At 41.6% G+C, this 20,207-nt stretch overlaps 2 protein-coding genes and 1 non-coding gene across 5 annotated transcripts in view; 1 reads left to right on the forward strand and 2 right to left on the reverse strand.

The window, feature by feature from the left end:
- Positions 1-18,497, reverse strand: part of LOC139809828 (ras-related and estrogen-regulated growth inhibitor) — a 45,214-nt gene extending 26,717 nt beyond the window's left edge. The window contains exons 1-3 of one of the 3 annotated variants that reach the window (XM_071773065.1): positions 18,358-18,495; positions 6,294-7,988; positions 1,893-1,949 (exon numbers count right to left, since the gene is read on the reverse strand). In XM_071773065.1, coding sequence (XP_071629166.1) covers positions 1,893-1,949; positions 6,294-6,354 — 118 coding nt within the window. In that variant the 5' untranslated portion in view covers positions 6,355-7,988; positions 18,358-18,495. Of the gene's footprint in view, positions 1-1,892; positions 1,950-6,293; positions 7,989-10,521; positions 11,259-18,357 lie in introns of those variants that run through there. The other 2 variants (XM_071773056.1, XM_071773072.1) reach the window with 2 other exon arrangements.
- Spag1 (Spag1 axonemal dynein assembly factor) lies at positions 12,748-18,533 on the forward strand. The gene is made up of 10 exons (XM_071772793.1): positions 12,748-13,359; positions 13,773-14,049; positions 14,290-14,506; positions 14,729-14,890; positions 15,170-15,297; positions 15,564-15,667; positions 15,872-16,799; positions 17,157-17,280; positions 17,676-17,846; positions 18,394-18,533. The coding sequence occupies exons 1-10, from the start codon at positions 13,199-13,201 to the stop codon at positions 18,471-18,473; spliced, it is 2,352 nt and encodes a 783-aa protein (XP_071628894.1). The 5' UTR covers positions 12,748-13,198; the 3' UTR covers positions 18,474-18,533.
- Positions 18,534-19,860: 1,327 nt separating this feature from the next.
- Trnaa-cgc (transfer RNA alanine (anticodon CGC)) lies at positions 19,861-19,932 on the reverse strand. Its single transcript has one exon. It is a non-coding gene; the product is annotated as a tRNA-Ala (tRNA).
- Positions 19,933-20,207: the final 275 nt, after the last annotated feature.

A 20,207-nucleotide genomic window follows, 5' to 3' on the forward strand; every position in this document is an offset into this window, starting at 1 on the left:
ATGCTATTACTGCCAAAAAATTGTACGTGACCTAAAAAATGTAAAAAGGGTAACAAGAGAAGATTTTTTTTTTATAATGTTAATTAAAATATTTGTCCAATATTCTTTTACATCTCTGATATTTCCTGGGATTTATTTTATGTAAAGCAGTCTGTGTAATATCTTCAGACCTTGGAGTCGTGTCTGAGTCGCAGTTTTTTATCCGTCATTATTCTTACCATTTTTTATCGATCCTAGATGGACGACGATCAGTTTGTAACATTCATGGCGTCATCATCGAGGATCGATTGAGCGATTATCCCCCTCCTCGATTGAGGGGGAACACATGAGATTATCCGCTTCCTGGTTACATTCAAGAACGATTATCCATCATTTTCCCAGGAAATTAATTAATACCGATAATAGGAGAGAGAGCAATCGTGGCGGCACCCTTCTACACTCGTCCGGCATTATCGATCGCGGCATTATAGATTGATAGGAATCAAGATTGATTCCGAGTGCCAGTTATACACGAGAGAAATTCGATAAATCGATGATTGCGCTATTGTGCGGGAAAGCTTTCCGCACATTACATTACGTGGATGCGGTTGCAAAGAAAGTAAAGAGAAACTTCGTGCAAATTGACTTATAAGTCTTCTTCTTGTAAATCTTCTATCCAAGAAGCTTTATTTGTTTTTTTTTTTTCGTACAAACTGCTCGAGAAATTGCACAAACTTTTTCCCGAGTTTAATTTAGATTACTATATTTATTTAGATTACTAAGTTTTTAATCATCTAATTTATATATACTAACATAAATCATTAACATCTGTAAAAAACATTAGAAAAAACATTAGAAAAAAAATGTATAAGGACTGAAATAGTTAATACAATGATTTTCACCCCTGTCTTATGTCAATACATAGAATTAAATCCTTTTTCAAAAAGGAAACGTCGTCCTGAATGCAGATAAAATCCCATTCAGTCAGTTTTATCTATAATCTATCCTAAATCAAATAAATTTACATATTTTACATAATTATTTTGCTTCAAGCGCATCGATTATCGTCGCGATAATATCCCTGTAACTATCTGCGATCGTGATAAAACGGCGTGGTACTCGCCGCGGCGAGGATGTACAGCCGGCTCGGCCGTAGAGGTGTTACAAAAATACGAGCGGCCGGCCGGTTCAGGGTTAAGGGGACAATACTTCACGGTGGAATTTTTCCAGGCGGCTCGGATATCCGCGAAACTCGCCGTCGTAGCTTATACGTCCGCGGGCGTGCACGGCAATTATTACGGCGAAGTAGCCTGCATGAGTTATGGGAGAGATCTGCATTCTGCGGACCCTCCCCATAGGCTCTATTTCATATCGAGTGTTTAAATCTCCGCCCTCCACGGGTCCAGGTGTCTGTTGCGTCTCTCTCTCTCTCTCTCTTTCTTCTTCTCTCTATCTCTCTCCCTCTAAACCCCGCTGCTGCCCTACCCTCTTATCACGTGTATTTCTGTGACCGCTAGAATGCGCCCTCGGGACATCGCTCGCGAGGCGCCATGATTAAGATTTTTCACCGGTACCCTTGAATTAGAGTCCGGTTTCGAGCGCGAGAATATTTCACGGTGGATTTTTCCGTCGCGATACCCCGTCGGAGCACGCGAGGGGCACCGATCAAGATTTAGATTCGCGTTCTGTATCACGGGGTGAGCATTGCGCGCGCGCGCGCGCGCACTCGAGTCGGAGCCGCCTCCCGGGAGATAAGTCGATAGCAAGCGAGAAAGGGAACTTAGTTAGATATGAACTGGACATTTATCCAGAATATGACGCCTCGAAATTAGCAACGAATGGCCGCAATCATTCATGCTTCGCAATTGGCAATTATCTTGACGAGAAAAAAGGGATAATGAAGAAACACTTACCACTGGTCGAGCTGTACTCGCCGATGTATCGCCTCGTCAAGTACCGCACAACCACAGCTGCAACAGAAAGAGAAAAAGGAATTGATTAGCTACAAAAACGATCTCGTAAATAATCGTAATTGCAATTAATGAATCTGATAGTACGTCTATACGGAATCGTAATTACAAGTAATAATAGAAGAAGGCGCATTTTCGTTCTGTAGCATAGAATGACATTAACTTATTTTCAATATTAATAAAGAAACCATAAATATCGGGGAACGGGTTTTCTTGTGGGTTGCCGGTTGATAAATTTCTTGCATCATAAATTCCGTTTCGTTGCGGCGCGAAACGCGGCCTAAGATTCAACATGCTGACGACGGTCCTCGCATCGTCTCGCCGTTGTCGTTCGAATCTCGCAAGACTTATTGAGTACATAGATCCGTACCGCTCCGTACTCGTAGGTACATCGTTTATAAATCTGTCGTCGAGTCCAGCCTGACGACGACGACGACGAAAGGGAAGAGGAAATATCACGAAGAGAGGAGAGGAGAAGTAAAGACACGCGAGAGCAGAAACGGAATATAGAGAACTTCATTCGTGAGCTATTTGCTGAGATGAGAGATAGAGTGCATATCTTCGAAATATCTCCGTGCAGCTGGACAACGATATTTCAACGCAGATTCAACGCGCGCTTGCGGAAAGTCGATGGACCAGCGGGAACTAATCCCTTCAGAGAAGGAAATTCTTTTTAAAAGAATTACATGTTACTAATAACGCGTAAATATTGCGCGAGTATTTTATATTTAATTTTATCAAAGAAGTTATAGATATCCCATAGATAAGTATCTCTACAGTATCTTATCACCCTTCTTATTTTATTATATTTCGCACATAAACACTAAATTAGTACGATAAAATTATTAGTACAATGAAAAATCAAAGATCACGCTGCTATAATTAAGTATCTTGCACATTTGCGACAAATTAAAAATAAGAAACTTCTATATTTTCAACGGACCATGCAAAGACATCCGGATCATCACCGTGCCAAGTGACTCGGTAATCGAGTGAAGACACATTCTCTCTTGGAAATGACTGTCATCAAATTGAGGCAACGTCGCGCGTAATCCTATACAGGCCGCGCGAACCGGAGTAATTGATGTGGACACGAGAATGTTGCTCGTAATGCCTAATAGCCCCAACACAGTAATCTGTGCCAAGCGCCCGGGTCTAATGAAAGCACGTTCTCCTGCATCCGCGCTCAAGTCCAAACGCGAGGGAAACCCGATACTCGTGCCAGATACAATGTGTTTATAAAATGCTTATCTTTCGTAGGGTCAACTCGGGTGAACGATGACAATATAGCGTGCCCGAGACGGGCTGTACTTATGAAGAAATAACCGATGACTTACACAGAATGCGAGATATTGCTGTAGATAATATCCGTGAAAAAGGATAATCTCCCCCCCTCCTCTCCTATTAAATGGCAAAATTTCAAAAAGTGTTAGTCAAAATCTCCAAAAGAAAATAATATAGGTCTTTCGACCGATAGCGCAAGTGACCACGTACAAAATAAAAAAGAAAAAGGGAGAGAGAGAAAACGGGGAGGAGAGAAGAACGAAACAGGAAGAAGAGAACGAAGAAGAAGAATAAAAGAGAAGCCGATTAAGTCACCTGGGGAGAATTGTGTGTAATGTGGAAGATGCAACGGTACGAGCAAAACGCAGCCATTCGCGGTGCCATTCGCCGACGTGCGATGCCAGCGCAGGGTTCTATAGATAGATCGTTGGTGGATAAGCCGCTTGGTGGACGTAAGAAAATAGTAATTACGGCCACGATCGCTGTGGATAGGAGGGGACACAGAAAGAGTGAGAAGAACGAGAGAGAAGAACGCGAGAGAGAAGAACGAGAGACAGAGACAGAGAGAGAGAGAGAGAGAGAGAGAGAGAGAGAGAGAGAGAGAGAGAGAGAGAGAGAGAAAAGAACGGGGGATGAGAAGACATGCAAAAAGGATGGTAAGGCACGTGATCAACCAAACGCATCCTCTTGTATCGTCGAAATTTTCTCTTCACCCCAAAAATTCAACACAATCTTTTATTGGAACAAATTTCACTCATTGTCATCTTGACCTGTTAACTTTATATCTCTTACCGCAGATCGAATTTTCGACACATAATTTTTTTGAGTTGTCACTGATTGAGCAATAAGAATTGTGTACAACATATAATTATTAAAAAACGAGTTTTATTTATCACGTCAAGAAAGGAAAGAAGAATAATGTGTTATTGGCTGAAAAACATTTGTCTTGTCAAGACCTCAAAATAACGAAAAATGTAATTTTTCTAAAAAATGAAATATTAAATCGCAACTTAATCATGTAATGTAGAAAGTGTTCTATATTTAAAACATCAAAAAGGTAATAAAAGCCCAGATTGATCCTGCAGAAAAGAAACTCGTTGAAACGCGGCTTCCACGAGCTACTATTCTGTCCGCTTTTCTTGTGACACGGCAATAAAGCAAGTCGTTTAGACCAAATGAATTTATGAACACGTCTCGGCTTGAGTAGCGGACCTCCAATTGCCTCTTCAATAAGCGTTAATGCAGATAAATGGCTGTAGATAACAATCTCACGTTTCTCGCGTGACCATAATTCTTTTCATGATTCCTCACTGTCAGCAGTTTTTGCGAAATCTACTTCTCGTTGAAGAAAGCTCCAATTTATTCGCAAAAATATCCGATTCAAATATTATATACGCTACTGACATTTTTGCGAAAAAATCAAATTTCTATTACACAATTAGTACCGAAATTAAAATTCAAATTCCAAGAGTTTCCAAGCAAGATCTTCGTTTCCTTCATCGTGAAAGAGTTGCGGTTACGTTATTTTGCGTGTACACGATGTTCTTTCGAGATCACCGCGTACGTCGGGCGGAGGTGCGATAATGCGAGGGAAGAAATGTTACCGCGTATAAATTCGGTATCCAGAATCGAACACCGCGGGCAACAAGACGGATGTATCGGATGTCCAGATCTTACAACCTGCCGCCGCTGCAACCGTGCGGGAATTTTCGTGGCGCGCAGCGACCTCTCTTTCCCCCCTCGCGCACGCAGAATGATATCCGATAACGTACACGGAGGTCCTTATTATACCCAGCGGGGTCCCACGAGGGACTTTTAGGGATTCGCTCCCGTCGAGATATCCCTCTTTCCCATCGCCGCTGCCGCGTGAGAATGCACCGTTTTCATCGCAAAAAGTGGAACAGACGACATTGTCGCGTGTTTTACCGCAATCGCGATCGTACGTGGCAGCGAAACGCGCGAATGCAGAAGCTAATCACAATTAAATATGATCACGCACAAAAAAATGCAATAAATCCCGACTTGGAACAATGCCAGTCCGTAACATTCCGAGAATGTGAACGCGATCGAGCAACGCAGCTCTTTATTTAAAGATCCAAAAATCTCATGATCGAAGATTTTCAGAGAAGTCCGACATTACTAGATCTAGCATCTTAGAAAGATATAATCGATAATGTGAGAAAGATGCAATTTCGAAAATAATGGCGACTCAACGACGCGATGGTTCGTGGGTGATTGGTTCATTCCGGTGACTTAACAATGTGAAGCAACGTGATGCAAAATTGGTGAGCAGAGGAAGAAGGAGAATCACATGGACGAGATCAGAATAAAACGAAGAGCGCGCCTTTATTAAGGTGACCGGTCCTAGCGGTTATATTAATAGGATTTATTCGAGGTCGGCGAACCTCGCCTTATCGCCGTTCGTTTGCTCGCTTTGTATGCGTCGCGCGACTGTCGAGTTAACTAATGCAACGTATTATTCCGCGGACTATGCGTATTCATCTTAACGGCACTTTCATTCAATGCGTTGCGTCGGTGCGCTATTAGACAACGCCGCGCAGAAATTACACGCTGCACGACGACGCGGTATTAGTATCGTCCTCCATAATCAACGTCCTTCCGACATGATTCAATATTTCACGACGTTGCGCCATAATCGACCTGCGCATCTCTTTTCGCCGTCGTATATTATTCGCGAATGGATATCGGTTTCGACGCGACATCAATCACAGCGTGTTCTCATATTCTGAGGAAATCAATATTCTTCGCTGTCCGAGATTCAGTTCAATTCCGTGCAAAGTCAACGCGCGAAACCTTCCTCTTATCATTAAATCATAATGACGAAATAACATTGCACAATTTGATTATATAAATTTCTTGCAATCTCAAGCAAAAAAATTTCACAAAATTAACACGGAGATTATCGATGAATTCAATTAATCATGATTGCTTTGTTAGAATTTCGAGGCACTGATAATATAGAGATAACGAAAATAAATGAGAGTTATATCCCTTTACACGGGAATGAAGCAAAATCAAAAGACAGAAAAGAAGATTCACCTGATTTGCCGACTCTGGGGCCGCCGAGGACGACCACCTTGATCCTGTTTACGTTTGTCATCAGCTGCGTGGGCTAAGTGTCATTCGGGCTGGGCTGGCATCACACATCGCTCCTTCGCGGCGGATGTACCAATTACATCACTTTGCACTTTACCGCCGTACTCACATCTCCTCTGGTCCTCGACAGGACACCGACACTCTCGCGCGCACAAAAGGGCCCGGAGTCCTTTTCGAGCACACGCGATAATCGCGACACACTTACGGAATTAATTACTGTAACGAGCGGTCAATTATCTGCTCGAGTCATCACCGCTCAATTCCGCGGCGATGTAATTATCGATCGCTAATTAATCTCTGGTACGCTCCATTAAGTTCTCTCCCGTTTCCGTAAAAAGAGCGAAAGAGAGAAATTGCGAGGAAAACGAACGAGTCTTGTTCCAGTGTTTGAGAAAGATTATAATATAGATCAAACAGAATTGATAATTATAGCGCGCAGTGTTAGAGCACAAAGCAAAGATATTTTCGAAAAGGAACAGCAAGAGTCCCTTCTCTCGCTCTCCGTTCTTCGTTCCCGATCCAGATATTTAATCGACGGTTATCGATTAATCGTCAGCTGAAGTCGTCACCGCTCAGATACGGAGCTATTAATGGCAGCGTTAATTGGAACCTTCCCTGCTAATTCCCGGCGAGTCAGTGGGAAATCGTGGCGATGGCCGGTGAACGGGCGGCCGACGCGCTCGGTCCCGCGCGTCGTTTTCTACCTGGCGAACGAACGTAACCGCGATTACGAGCGTCCGTCTGGCACGTAGGAGCGCGCGCGACTCTTCCCTCGCGCGCGAGATCCTTAACGGCGCGATAAAACCGCGCGTTGAGTAACACAGAGCTCCCTTTTCCAGCCGCGCGACGTTCTTGCGTAACTCTTGCGATTCACTTGGAAGCTCCGAATCGAGCGCGCTCGTGCTCCTTTCCCAAGGCAGCAGCCGCGATTGTCAACCTCGCGTACGTCTTTCGTCCAGGAATCACAGCCTGCCCCCCTCGACGAGCGCGACTGTTTATCAACGTCGCTATCTTATCGCGATTTCCCGGTATTTTGAAGACGACGAGTCTCACATTAGTGATGTAGCTTTATTTATTCTTATTATTCCCTCTCGTTGCTTTTCTCTCTCCACGGTGAGACTCCAAAGAAGCTTTTGTCTCGGGGAAAATCTTTGTGCTCGGCTGTTCTCCAACTATGATTATTCAATTGTGTATTCGATCGGAGTTAACACCGTTCCCTTCACTTATCACTTCCGAACGATTAATGACACTACTTGCAATATTTATTTTTTTACAAGCGGAAGCCGAGGATTTGAGCTGATCCGCAACTGTCAACTCTCTCTTTCTCTTTCTCCGTCTTTTTCTCAGCAAGTGTCAATGCCTCACAGCCTTTACGCACTAATTAACTGTAACTCCAGCTTCTCTTTATCGCGCAAGAACGCGAAGAAAGTTGGCGCTTCCTCTTCTCTCTCGGCTTCTTTTAAAATCTCGCGTTCTTCCTCTCCTTACACCGGACATCGAACTCGATGGCTCGATTCAGAATTACGAAGCAGCCGGTCCTCCTTTTTCGCACCTTTCGAAAGCAAGGGTGACTTCCGAACGAGCCTGGTTCGCTCGCTCGCTCGCTCGCTCGCTCGTCCCGCGGCGGCCGACGCTGCGCTGCGAATAACAACACAAGCAGCGATTCAAGAAATGCCGTCTCTCTGGTTCCATTTATAACGGGTCGTCGGCCTTCCTCCGCGTCTTCTAGCTTGGCGCCGCCGACACGTCGGCGATTACGAAAAAAGGACAGGCACGCACGCACGCACGAACGCATGCACGCACACCGATGCATACCTACTCGCTTCTCGCTCGCGCGCGAAAACGACGGCAGACGACCGCGAGAAAAGTAGGATGCATCCATCCCCCGCGGCGACGTGCAACGTTTTTGTTTTTGCCATTTTTTGCTGAATGCCTAATGAGCTAATTTTAACGTTTCGAGAGAGGTGGCGGGTTTAATTTTGAATGAAAGATTAAGTCATTTCGGAGCACGCGTCCGTTGCCGTAAGTTTAACTATTGGAGCATTTGATTCTTTTCTCTCGCCTACGTGACTGTGTTTGCTAAGCAAAAAAAAAACTCTCGCGACGAAAGAAAGTTATTGTAAGAATAAACTCTCCTCAAAAGTTGCGGTTTCGCAAGTGAGGTACTTTCAATCGATGCCGTCGATATGGCAAAAACTATCCAGATACTCTACGTTTATAATTAATCACAATAAAAAATCTAAACAGTAATCAATACGACAAACAAGCAAATAATATAGCGGAAAGTAACTGAGGGAAAAACGGGGAAGCAATCAACGTAGCGGGGAAATAATTAATGAAGGAACAATTAACGATAATGGCGGAGTAATAAACATAACGGCGGTATATGACAATATTTCGCCGTAACGGAGAAATAATTGATACCCAGGGTGATGAAACATGCGCGAAAAATCCCCCGAACGTCTTACGCGCCGACAATCGCAAAATCGTCACCTCTCGCCTCTCATTCTCGCCTCTGCGACGCTTTAAATGATACCTAGATTAGATAACGCGTCCCGTATCACGTATTAAACCTCATTATCTTCCAGGGCGCATCGCGACGATATTATTCACGAGAAATTCTTTTCACGCGGCCTTATCGCGAAACTCGTCCCAATGTTGACCAACAAAGCACGATCGTAAATTGCGACGCGTGCTAAATTAAAATGAGAATAGAATAAATTCAAAACTCAAATTATACATTTTTATATTTAAATAATAAACTTGCGATCGTGTCTATTACGCGAGAAATTTCCAATATTAACCGGGTGCGATATAAGCAGAAACACGATCGAAGTAAAATCATGAATGAGTTAGAAGAAGAATCCCCTAAATGTCCATTCAAAATGCAAGAACAATTCGCCGAAATACGTGATCATAACACGTTTAACCGATATATGTTTATTAATCGTAATATAGCATATTCCTAAATAAACCGCAATTCAGCGTTTTCGAAGAGACAACAAATATGAAGTCATCGATAATACAATAAGAATCACTCGATGCGGCGAATAAATTTTGAAAATACACTCTATTGCAAAATCATATTTTGGTCGTGCTAAACTGTTTTCGCAGAGTTATCTCGTTCCACATCCTTCATCCTTTCATCCTTAAAATAAACCGAATTGAATCAAGTAACCTTTAAATATACCAAAACAAATTAAATCAAATTTTTATATCGAATAATGTTAAATGGAAGAAAATTATATTCATCAAGTAAAACGACACGGGAATAATGTCGTGTAATTGATTCGTTCAAATATCTCGCAGTCATGCGATTAATTAAATTTTTTAGTTTCGTCCTTATCTACCTACTTAAATTTCGGCATGTGTCACAAATGTTTCTGCTCATCGGCCGCGCAAGTGGGAAATCAGCTCGTTGCTCGCGATAGAGGATCGTAATCGGAAACCGGGGTATCGGTTTCCTTGCACGTAGCAAGTCTACGGCGTGTAAATACTAGGTGCGCAGATGCGCTACTTGTTTATTTGACGAGATTCTCTTCAGAGAATTAATCGCGCGATGTGCCTTGCGAAGATTCCATTTTCTGTCTTATAGTGTCTTCTGAAAATTCTACCGATCAACGTCGATTAATGATAATTATAATCAACTAAATTGTATCTATCAGTTTTCTTTATAGTAAAAGTGGTTAACAGTGAGAACTACGGAGAACTATTACCTTATAGAAGAAGAATTGGTTAAGGCGCGGTGAGATTAATCAACGTTGGAAGAATCGAGTTATAATTACGTTATCCGTGTCGGAATAATATTCGCGCATGCAATTTCAATTAAACGTATCCGAGGTTTATGTATAAATTCATTCTGTCGATTAACAGCGAGTCGCGAGTCGCGTTAATCGCATCGAGGAAGGCCGATGACTCGTGGATTAAATAATACATTTCTCCACGCACACCAACACACACACACACTTGCTGAACGTTCTACTATCAAGATATAGGTACTTTCAACGAATTGCACGCCAGCATATCCGATATCAATTAAGTCATGGTTACGCGCATTAATAAGGAAATTAACTTTTGCAATTGACTTTAGGGATCAACTGATGACCTTTGAGCCCTGACAAAAGGTGAACCAAAGTCTCTTGGTGAATCTCTCTCTGGGCGGAATAATTACCTGGAATATTCTCAACGATTACACTTGCACAACTATACGGTTGGAGCTTGGCAGTTCGAATTCAGCAATCAAAAATCGATTAAGACTCGCCGATCGCGGCTCGATACTCCCGTGGCACGTCAAGCCGCCGATAAATGTTTAGAAACCCGAGAGCACGTTATTGAATGCCGAACTCTCCTAACGCATCGAGCACCACTCCGCGATTATTTCAGGATCACGTCTCGCGATACTCGTGTGTCCACAACTTGACGGTCCGAGTTCGCACTGAACAAGTTCGACAACGATGATCGGCGCGAGAAACGCGCACGATTATCGAAACATGTATAGATAAGAGATCGTGAACTCCGAAAAGCTCTGTGCAATTTTCCGGAGTAGTATCGCGGATCAATTTTGCGAATTTCGAACGGGCGCACCACGGATCGTGGGCACTTGACGTGGAGGAGTACGCGCACGCGAGAGAGAAAGAGAGTAAAAACACACGCGGCGCACAATCTCGCAGCACTCTCCACTCAGCGAGCGCTCGCCGGCGAATGCGCGGTGCTCGCGGCCGCCTCGTCTAATATGCACTTGGCTGCGCTCGCTCACCGGGACGACCGGGACCGGCGCGGCGGCGGCGGCACGGCGGCGACCCGACGATCACGAAGACGACGACGACGACGACGACGACGACGACGACCACGACGACTGCACGCCTCTTTCATTCGCCGCGTACTGCTGCGCTTCGCGTTGCGTCGCGTCGCGTTACGATGAGGCTGCGAGCCGACTGCTGTGTTAACAGGCAAGCGTACGCGAGCGCGTGTCTGCGAGAGGAAGAGGAGGAAGAGGCTGCGTCGGGAAAAAGGGGAGAATACTGCTCTCGTGCCGCGAGACGCGCGGCGCCGACGAAGGTGGAAATGCGAGTTTATCCTCGTTAGACGCGCGTTGCATGGGGCTCGCTATTCACCGCGTGGCCGTTCCACGGATCGTAACGCGAATCGACACGCGTAATTTCTTAGTTTTGTAGGCTGCAGAATTTTAGAGGCATAGAAATGCGAGATGCGTCGACAGAAATGAGAATTCTAGTTTTTTCTTCTTTTTTTTTAAGAACATCATATTTGACGAGTGTGAATAATAAGGCCTCTTCTGTTTAGCTAAACTTCTCTTTCACGGTTCATCTTTCCCCTTTTTCTTTTCACGTTGGAGACCTATAGATTAGAACACCAGAACAGGCCTATAGTTTTGGTTGCAGAATTTTAGAGGCATAGAGAAATGCGAGATGTGTCGACAGAAATAAGAATTCTAATTCATCTTCTTTTTAACCCTATAGAGAGGTAATATGAATTTTCTCATACGTGAAAGGCCAAGCGGGGTATTAAATTACCCCAAACTTGTACCGCGTGTATAATGTTTCTATTTGTTGTTAGACAACTTTTTAATAGATAATTTTGTTTGTTCTTTAATAGGGAAGACGATAGTAGTCATCAATTTGCGGTAGTAAAAAAAAAACAGTAAACAAATTTCGAAAAACAAAACAAAGAACCAAAAATTGGGCTGAAATGACTTTTTTAATAAAAAATTCTGTAGTTTTTCATAAAATTCACCGATTTTAAAAAATCCAACGGATTTTGACGAATAGACAACCTTCAAGGGCATGTAAGCGACTTTTTCGTTTCTTACAAAAAACATATTTCTTTGAACGTCTGAAGTAGAGGAAATGACGAAAAACTGTCGGATGGGAAAAATCGCAAAAAATGGAAAGTAAAACAGATTCTGTCGATTATTATTTATTTGAAAGGTAGTCAAAAGTTATAAAAGTATATGGAAACAGTAAAATTAACTCCACAAAAACTTGACAAAGTTTTAATCAGTTGGTGTGCAAGAACAGCAAAAATGAAATAATTGACCGAATCTTAAAGAATTATATATGAAACAGGGGTAGAATTTTCCGGGGAGTGCTATAAAGTCTATAATTTTTTGTTACCGATTTTCACAAAAAATCTTTTCTTTTTCGGTCACAGCTGCTGCACGGATCTAACGCACTCGCTTAATGACGGAGGTCGACTGCCGGATGACTAAACTAAATTATGGTTAGGGTCTCAGTATGAAAACTAATCTTCCTAAGTCAGGAGCGTAATTTGAATTTCGCGTGGGGCAACGTATTACCCCACATTACCTTTCTAGGGTTAAGAAGAATCATATTAGAATCATATTAGGCGAGTGTGAATCGGTCAAAGCATAAAGTTTCCCTTGCAGACATTTTAATACATGCGTTTTTAATATTTGAAAAGAGTCGCGAGATTTTTAAGACTTCAAGACGCGATGTGCATCGTCATTCGGCGTTTTCTTCCATGGAAAAATTTTATCCCCCAGGTATTACTTATCGATCGTTACGAAGGAAGGTCCGAGTCGCAGTCGCGTAGAAAATCAACAACTCCACGTATCCGTGGTAACTCGATGAATCAAAGGGCGCGTCAGCGGGGGACAACCGTCAGGGTCGTGAGATCAGAGTAGTAATTGGAGGTGATTGGCATGCGCTCTTGGATCCAACAAATCCGGTTCGATCTCTGCTCACAACCGCTGCTCAACACTCGACCGTTGTCTCCGTCGTATACGTGGAACGTGAAACGAAGGTAACCTGCGTACAATTTGCGGCGTAATCTTCGGATCGTCTCTCCTTCCCTTCCCCGTGTTCGTTATCATGGGCAACGAGAAGGAGGTGGATATCATTAGCGTCGCGCGGAGATCCGAGAAGAAGACTCTGCTCGAGAGATACAACATACCGGTGGAACACTTCACGTACGAATTTATATCGCGGTGCACCGACGGGAGAACACTGGAGCGCATCGTTCTCGTCTTGCGGTGAGTAGTTCCTCGAGAAACGCCGGAAACTCAGGAGGGGCGAGGAACAGACGTTCGTGTTAACGCCAATTGATTACCATCGTTATCTATTTTATCTTGCGCACTGACGTTAAAAAATTTTCCCTCAACGTCTGCCAATCAGGTTTGCGAGACTGGCCTTCCTCGAAAGGCCTCTCTTTACGCGAAATATTATTAACTCCATCTTGACGCTTCCTATTTTGTGCGTTACCTCTCTCGGCTAATCCTCAGTACATTATGATAATTACAGTACATACTGACAATTTTTAATCCCCCGCGCTAATCGTCAGCGAGATTTGCAACCCTACTGCTTAAAACGCCATTAAACCCGTTATTTTCCGGCATGTTTATTAACGATTCGTCATAAACATCTCCGCATGCGGTTTTAATACCAGTTCTGGGGAAGAGGGAGAGTATCCAGATTTGACGAAGCACGCGGAGGAGCGTCTCGCTAGGATTAAACCGACGAGCGCTGTTCTGAGGAAGGTGGAGGCAGTTTTGAGACGAAATATGTTAAATGTGGACGAACGGCAGGAAATCGACGACGACATGAGCAATTGGGCGTGCGAGATGCAATCGCGCGAGAAAGATTTAGAAGAGGGAAAAGCCATCCTTGCCAACGAGCCCTGTCTGCAACCGGAAATTCGAAAGATTAAAACTAATGACACAAAAGTATGTCAATATAATAATCAAAGTACAGAGATATACATTTTATTAAGATATCAATGTCTTTCGTTTCAAATTCGTATTTTACGACAATATTGTATATTATATTTTTGTGTTAATTTATTAATTCTTAAAGTATCGAATTACAAGCAATTATTGGTACAAAACTAAATGTAAATTTATTATGCATACTGCACGTAAGAGAGTAATGTAGAATTGTTTATAATTCGCGCGTCGCGTTTTAAGGATAAGAAGATGAAGATGAACGAGAAAAAACGCGATAAGCCCAAACGAATCGCCGCGTGTGACTATGAGGCTTGGAATAAATACGACGTCGACACGGAAATAAACAGGATAGACCTGCAGGACGAGCGGCGGCAGACCGAAATGAAGGAAATCCAGGAACAGCGAAAGGAACTGGATAAAATAAATGAGATGGCACATAAAATGACAGTCGATAAACGTACGTTCGTAAAGTAACATCTTTAAAGTCACGACGGTTAATTAACATTGCAAAGAACTGTCAAATAGACTGTTAATTTACAAGGTGTCCCAAATAATCCGTACATCTCGTTTCTCTCATTTAATTTTGATAGAATTTGTAATCTCGATTTTCCATTAATTTTAATCGGAATTAAATCCTCCCCCCTTGGAATTAGATCTACTAAAGCTCTTAATCTATTAGTTTCATTAACCGGAACGGAAATAAACGTAATGGCGGAGCAGGAAAGAGAAAAGGGGAACGAAGCCTTTAGAGCGGCTGATTACGGGGAAGCTCTTCGGCATTACAACGCCAGCATCGACGTAGACTCGAATCTAAATGCCTACAATAATCGCGCTATGACATGTAAGCGAACTCATTCTTTTATAATTGTATATTCTGATTAAAATGAATTAATAATTATACGCAATAAAACAGCTAAAGATATTCGAGTTTTTGTATTTTTGTTTGCGATATGTAATTCCTTCTAAATTATTAAACAATAAAAAAAAATCAATTAAAAAATTAAAAATTGTATTACCGCTAATAGAGATAGGATACATTGTGCTTTTTCAATTCAATGTTCGTCAAAATATCGCTTAATTCTGTGTTGCATAATAAGATGAGCCAATATGTTGCGTTCAGTTATAAAGCTGCAGCGTTACGAGGACGCGCTTAACGACTGCAACACGGTGCTCACTATGGATTACAGAAATATCAAAGCACTCCTTCGCCGGGCATTATCCCTGGAACATCTCGAAAGGCCGCACGAGGTATAAAAATTAATGCACACGTAACATTCGTATTAATTTACCATCTATATTTAATGCCCAAATAATTTTCGCGGCTGAATAAATACTGATTGTGAGTCATCCATTGACTTTATATGAATAAATTTGAAAATGTAATAAATTTATTGCGAAAAAATTGACTACAACATTTGAAAGAAACTTTAATTAAAAGATTTCTTATTTAGATTCCTCATAAGTACATTTCGTAATTCTCGTGTATATAATCACTGATGTATTATTTTATATAGGCTTTAGCGGATTACGAAGCTGCTTTAAAATTGGAGCCAACTAACAAAGTGGCAATATCCGGTGTGAACAAGTTGAGAAAACCATGTGACTCGAAGAAAATAAGGTAGAAATATATTCAACCCTTAAATCCAATATTGTATATCATAATTTTTATCGAGCTGATTCAAACCAATAAATTTCAGAGCCTTGAGATAATATAGCACGTTACTTATTATACATTTGCAACTGTGATTAGAATAATACTGACAATTTATAAAGATCCGGCCATTACGTTACTGTCATTAAATTTCTGACTACGTTCTCGCAGGATGAAGATCGAAGATATGAGCGACGACGACGAAAACAAGGGGGAGCGTATAAAGACGGAGAGAACTGCGAGAGCGAACAGCATTGAGTGTCCGAAACTGCGTGTTAACAACGATATATGTTATTGCGACAGAGCGCCAGGCTCGTCGCGAAGCATCGCTACGAAGCCGCACTTTAAAGCGAGTTACTGCGTGGAAGCTGAGAGCAACAAAACAGTCGCGGCAGCAGCATCAGCAGCAGTAGCGGATGCCGCGGCAAATAAAAGGAACGAGAAAACAACACGCGACTCATCGAGCGGCGATAAATTATCACCTGTTGCGAGGGATTTCGGTGCCAGAAATAAAACGACGAGATCGCAAGACGCCGTCAGGAGCGACGATATTTTCACGATTTCGCGCGAGTCATTTCCCGGGCCGCGTGGCGCAAAGGGTAGACTGGAAAAGTCGATTTTTTCATGCGTGTCGTCGCCCATGGGTAAAACGAAGCCGTCCACGGTCATCATCGAAGAGCTTCCGTGCGATGAGGCGTACGAGAAACCAATGGCGGCGAAGGTGGAAACAAAGAAAGAAACAAGCCTGGTAAAAGAAAAAAGTGCATTAACAAAGAAATCCTGTACGAATAACAATAAGGAATCGATCTCTCTCGAAAAAGAGAGCAAGACTAAAATGAGCTTAACGCCCAGCAAAATTCAGGCGGTTGTCAAGTGTGAGAAATCGAGGAAAACTGTCAATTCTAACGAAACAAAGGTGGAAGTAAAGAAAAAGACGAAAGAAGAGAGAAATGCGCCGCTAAGCAAAAAATCGACCGCAGACAAGAGTAATAAAAAGTTAATTTCTCCTGAAAAGAAAGACAAGACTAAAGTGGGTACATCAGACAAAATTATAGCTAACGAGTGTCGGAAAGATAGCACATTGGAAATGGATCTTCGGGTATAATTTCAGATTTCGGAATACAATACGTAACTTTGTGTTATTGCTTAAGGTGAAATTTCATGGGCAGTGAAAAGTAGCAGCAGATCGTACTGATTGACTACAAAATAGAGAAGTTCTAGGAACTCGAGAACTTCTCTATTTTATAGCCAATCAGTACAATCTGCTGCTGCTTTTCACTGCCCATGAAATTTCACCTTTATGTTTGCAAATTCTCGAACGGTCATTATCGAAGTAATTGCAAAAAAATTAACTTGTTACAAGTCATACGAATAATAAAAAGTACAAAGTAATAAAAAAAGATTGAATAAAAAGAGAATAAAAGATAGAAGATATATTTCATGTAATTTGTTTCAGAAATTAGACAACATCGAATCTCCTTACGAATTTCTACGTTTGTGGCAATCTCTGAAAGACGACGTTAGTCTGGAGTTGCGCGCGAAACTTTTGCGATGCATAGCACACGAGGACATGAATAAAAGTAAGTTTTACAAAGCAATATTGATTGTAATGCTGATATCAATAATTAAATATTTGCAATTACGATGCAAGAATTCGTTGTTTGGCCTATTGACCGTTTATTTTAGTGTTTATATATTCAAATAATTATTAAATTATTGTTAACATATTTTTACACTTTAAAGGAATTTGTAGTTCCATAATCCATAATTCACATACGTTTTAAAATAGGATTCTATTTATAATTTTATATGCCGTGTATTTTAATATATATTTAACGATTCGACGTCCTAATTTTTCAAATGTTTCATGTTACGTGGCACGTAAAAATCGTAAATTCCATTTTGAGTTCTGACACGAGTGTCAGAACGCGCAAAAGTGTGGTCTAAGGTTCAAAAAATTCATTTTAATTTGCAGTCATAGGCAACAAATTGGACGCGGCAATGCTCAGTCTCATTTTGCGTTGCTTGGACCAACAATTCTGCACGCCGAAAGATACAGAGTTGCTCGCGAGTCTGCTGTACTCCCTGAGTCAACTGAGTCGATTTTCCATCATTATCATGTTCATGGATTCCAAAGATAAGCAAGGTAGTATAAAAACAAAACTGAAATTAACAGCTAGGCGACGTGTTCAATTGTCGTGATTTTGATCAAATTAGACGCAAGGCAACTTATTTTCAGAATACAGCTGATTCGATTCCCACGATTTCGACCAAACTCTGATTAACTTGATCGACAATTAAAATTTAAGTAGAATTGAGTCAGAATTGCTTAAAACAAAATTTCTGCATAATTCAATATCTCTAATCATTTTCTTATTAAAAAATTAACAATTCTATGCCCATGTTAACTAAAATAGTATAGATATTACTTGACAAGTTATCGATTAAATTAATCACACAGTTTGGTTGAAGTCTTAAATATTTTAGATATTCAGATTCATGGTTTTAAGTATTCAAATAAATATATTTAAATATGATACGCCTCTATTTAAGTCTGTCAGACTACTGTCTACTGTCAGACTCATAGATGTAAGTTTCCAAACAGATATATTCAGATATATCTATCAACGTAGACGCTATTACATAAATATAAATACCTGTATAAGATGCGTATAGATGCGTTTGTTTTACAGCCTTGAGAAACATATTACGTTTCCTGGAAAAGGAGGATTCACCCAGAGTCTCGCAATTACGTCAGATTTATGTTACTTGAAGACCGACGTTGCCATCATCGAACGTACGCATACGTTAACCCTGGTTTAATATATATTTGATTACTTAACAAAAAATAATACAAATTTGATACTCAGAATTACAAAAGCACTCACCGTATCGAGCAGAGCATCGTCGGCGAAGAGCGGCGACTCCCGTACTCCGTCGACGGTATCGTTCCATACGAATTCTCCTCGACGAACGGCAATCGCGTCGAAATCCGCGATTATCCGCGATCAGTGGATCAATTAACACCGAAACGATCGTCCACCGGCGTGAAAATCCAAAACGTACTTGTACTTGTCATGGCGGCGGACGCCGAGCGATCGCGAGAATGCGCGGATTACGAGCGCGCCGAGAAACGTAATCGCCGATCGCGATCGCGCGGATCGATCGACACCACACCGTTCCCGTCGTCGCACCCGACGCCGCCGACACTCGTCCACACGCGGAATCCGTCCCGGGACGGGTGAACGAGACGCGGAAACGCGGAGCGATCGCGAGACTCGGCCGCGGCACCGGAGTCGCTCGACGCGAACTGTAACCGATGACGCTCGCGGCAGTCGCGCAAAAAACGCGGGTCACGTGATGACGCGCGGGGACACCCCGCGCGCGCGAAAAAAATAATGATATATTTTCCTCGAATGGTTGAAATATCGTTGAAAACACCGATACCGTCGACAAAAACGGATTACGACGTACGTACTGTGCGGTACCTCGCTCGACAATTGGCGATTCGCGAATTTCGCGATGCGAAAAACAATGTCGAAGTATCTGACGGCGTAAAATTTGATTGTGTGTGTGTGTGTGTGTGACTCGTCTAACTTCACGTTTCTCTCGCGGCGCGGTAAACTCGTCGTTTCAATTAATCGAATATTCGGGTATAAAGGTGCATTTTCACGTTGACGCTCGACGCTCATTTTCAGGAAGCAAAAATCTTCTGAAATAATAATATTATATATATATATATATATATTCATAAAATATTATTGCTTGAAGATATTACTTGAAAATAATATCTCATGAATTGGCACCTTAACTTGTAGTTTCTTCGCAATCGGTTCGTGTTAGTTATTCCGGTTAATGAATCATGATTATTAGTAGATGTAATCAGTGTTGTTTGTACGATATATATAACAAATTGAATTGCGATTATTTCATTAATAACGAATGCGATTACGTTCTAATGAATTTCAGATTATAATCTTTAAACGTGATATACTTATACTTAAGAAAGAAAGAAAGAGAGAGGCCAAATAAGTATTTATGTTAAATTTAATTAAGAACTTTTTGTAATAAAAGATATAAGTTCACAATCATGTATACCGTATACACACAATGTTAAGGATATATTATTATAATAAAAAAAAAAGAAAAAAAAAGAGAGTTGGAGGAGCTGGGATTTGAACCCAGGACTTTCAGCATGCGAAGCAGACACTCTACCACTGAGTTACACCCCCATTTAATAGACCTGTGCTTAAACAGAGAGACATGGAACGCGCCATTTTTTTTAAATTGTTTTTTCATAATTATATAAGGTCGAAATGATAAATTATATAACAGTACGTTGTCATATATTGTAAGGTGTCGTTTATTAGCTATTTTTCACGGGAAAAAAATGAAATGGTTCTCATTTAGTTACGTCACGTACGTAAAGCGCAATTTAAAGTTCTATATAAAGCTTGAATTTAGTTACTCTCACTATAACATTTTTACAGTAAATATTAATTATATT

Source organism: Temnothorax longispinosus, chromosome 1 (genome assembly GCF_030848805.1).
Source record: "Temnothorax longispinosus isolate EJ_2023e chromosome 1, Tlon_JGU_v1, whole genome shotgun sequence".
Classification (NCBI taxonomy): domain Eukaryota; kingdom Metazoa; phylum Arthropoda; class Insecta; order Hymenoptera; family Formicidae; genus Temnothorax; species Temnothorax longispinosus.

What these genes read in the sequence shown, in the direction of transcription:
- Spag1 (XM_071772793.1), top strand. Translation starts at nt 13,199, where the DNA reads ATGGGCAACGAGAAGGAGGTGGATATCATTAGCGTCGCGCGGAGATCC. An exon ending in CAATAATCGCGCTATGACAT is followed by an intron (nt 14,891 to 15,169) that starts GTAAGCGAACTC and finishes TGTTGCGTTCAG; the next exon opens with TTATAAAGCTGCAGCGTTAC. An exon ending in CATTGGAAATGGATCTTCGG is followed by an intron (nt 16,800 to 17,156) that starts GTATAATTTCAG and finishes AATTTGTTTCAG; the next exon opens with AAATTAGACAACATCGAATC.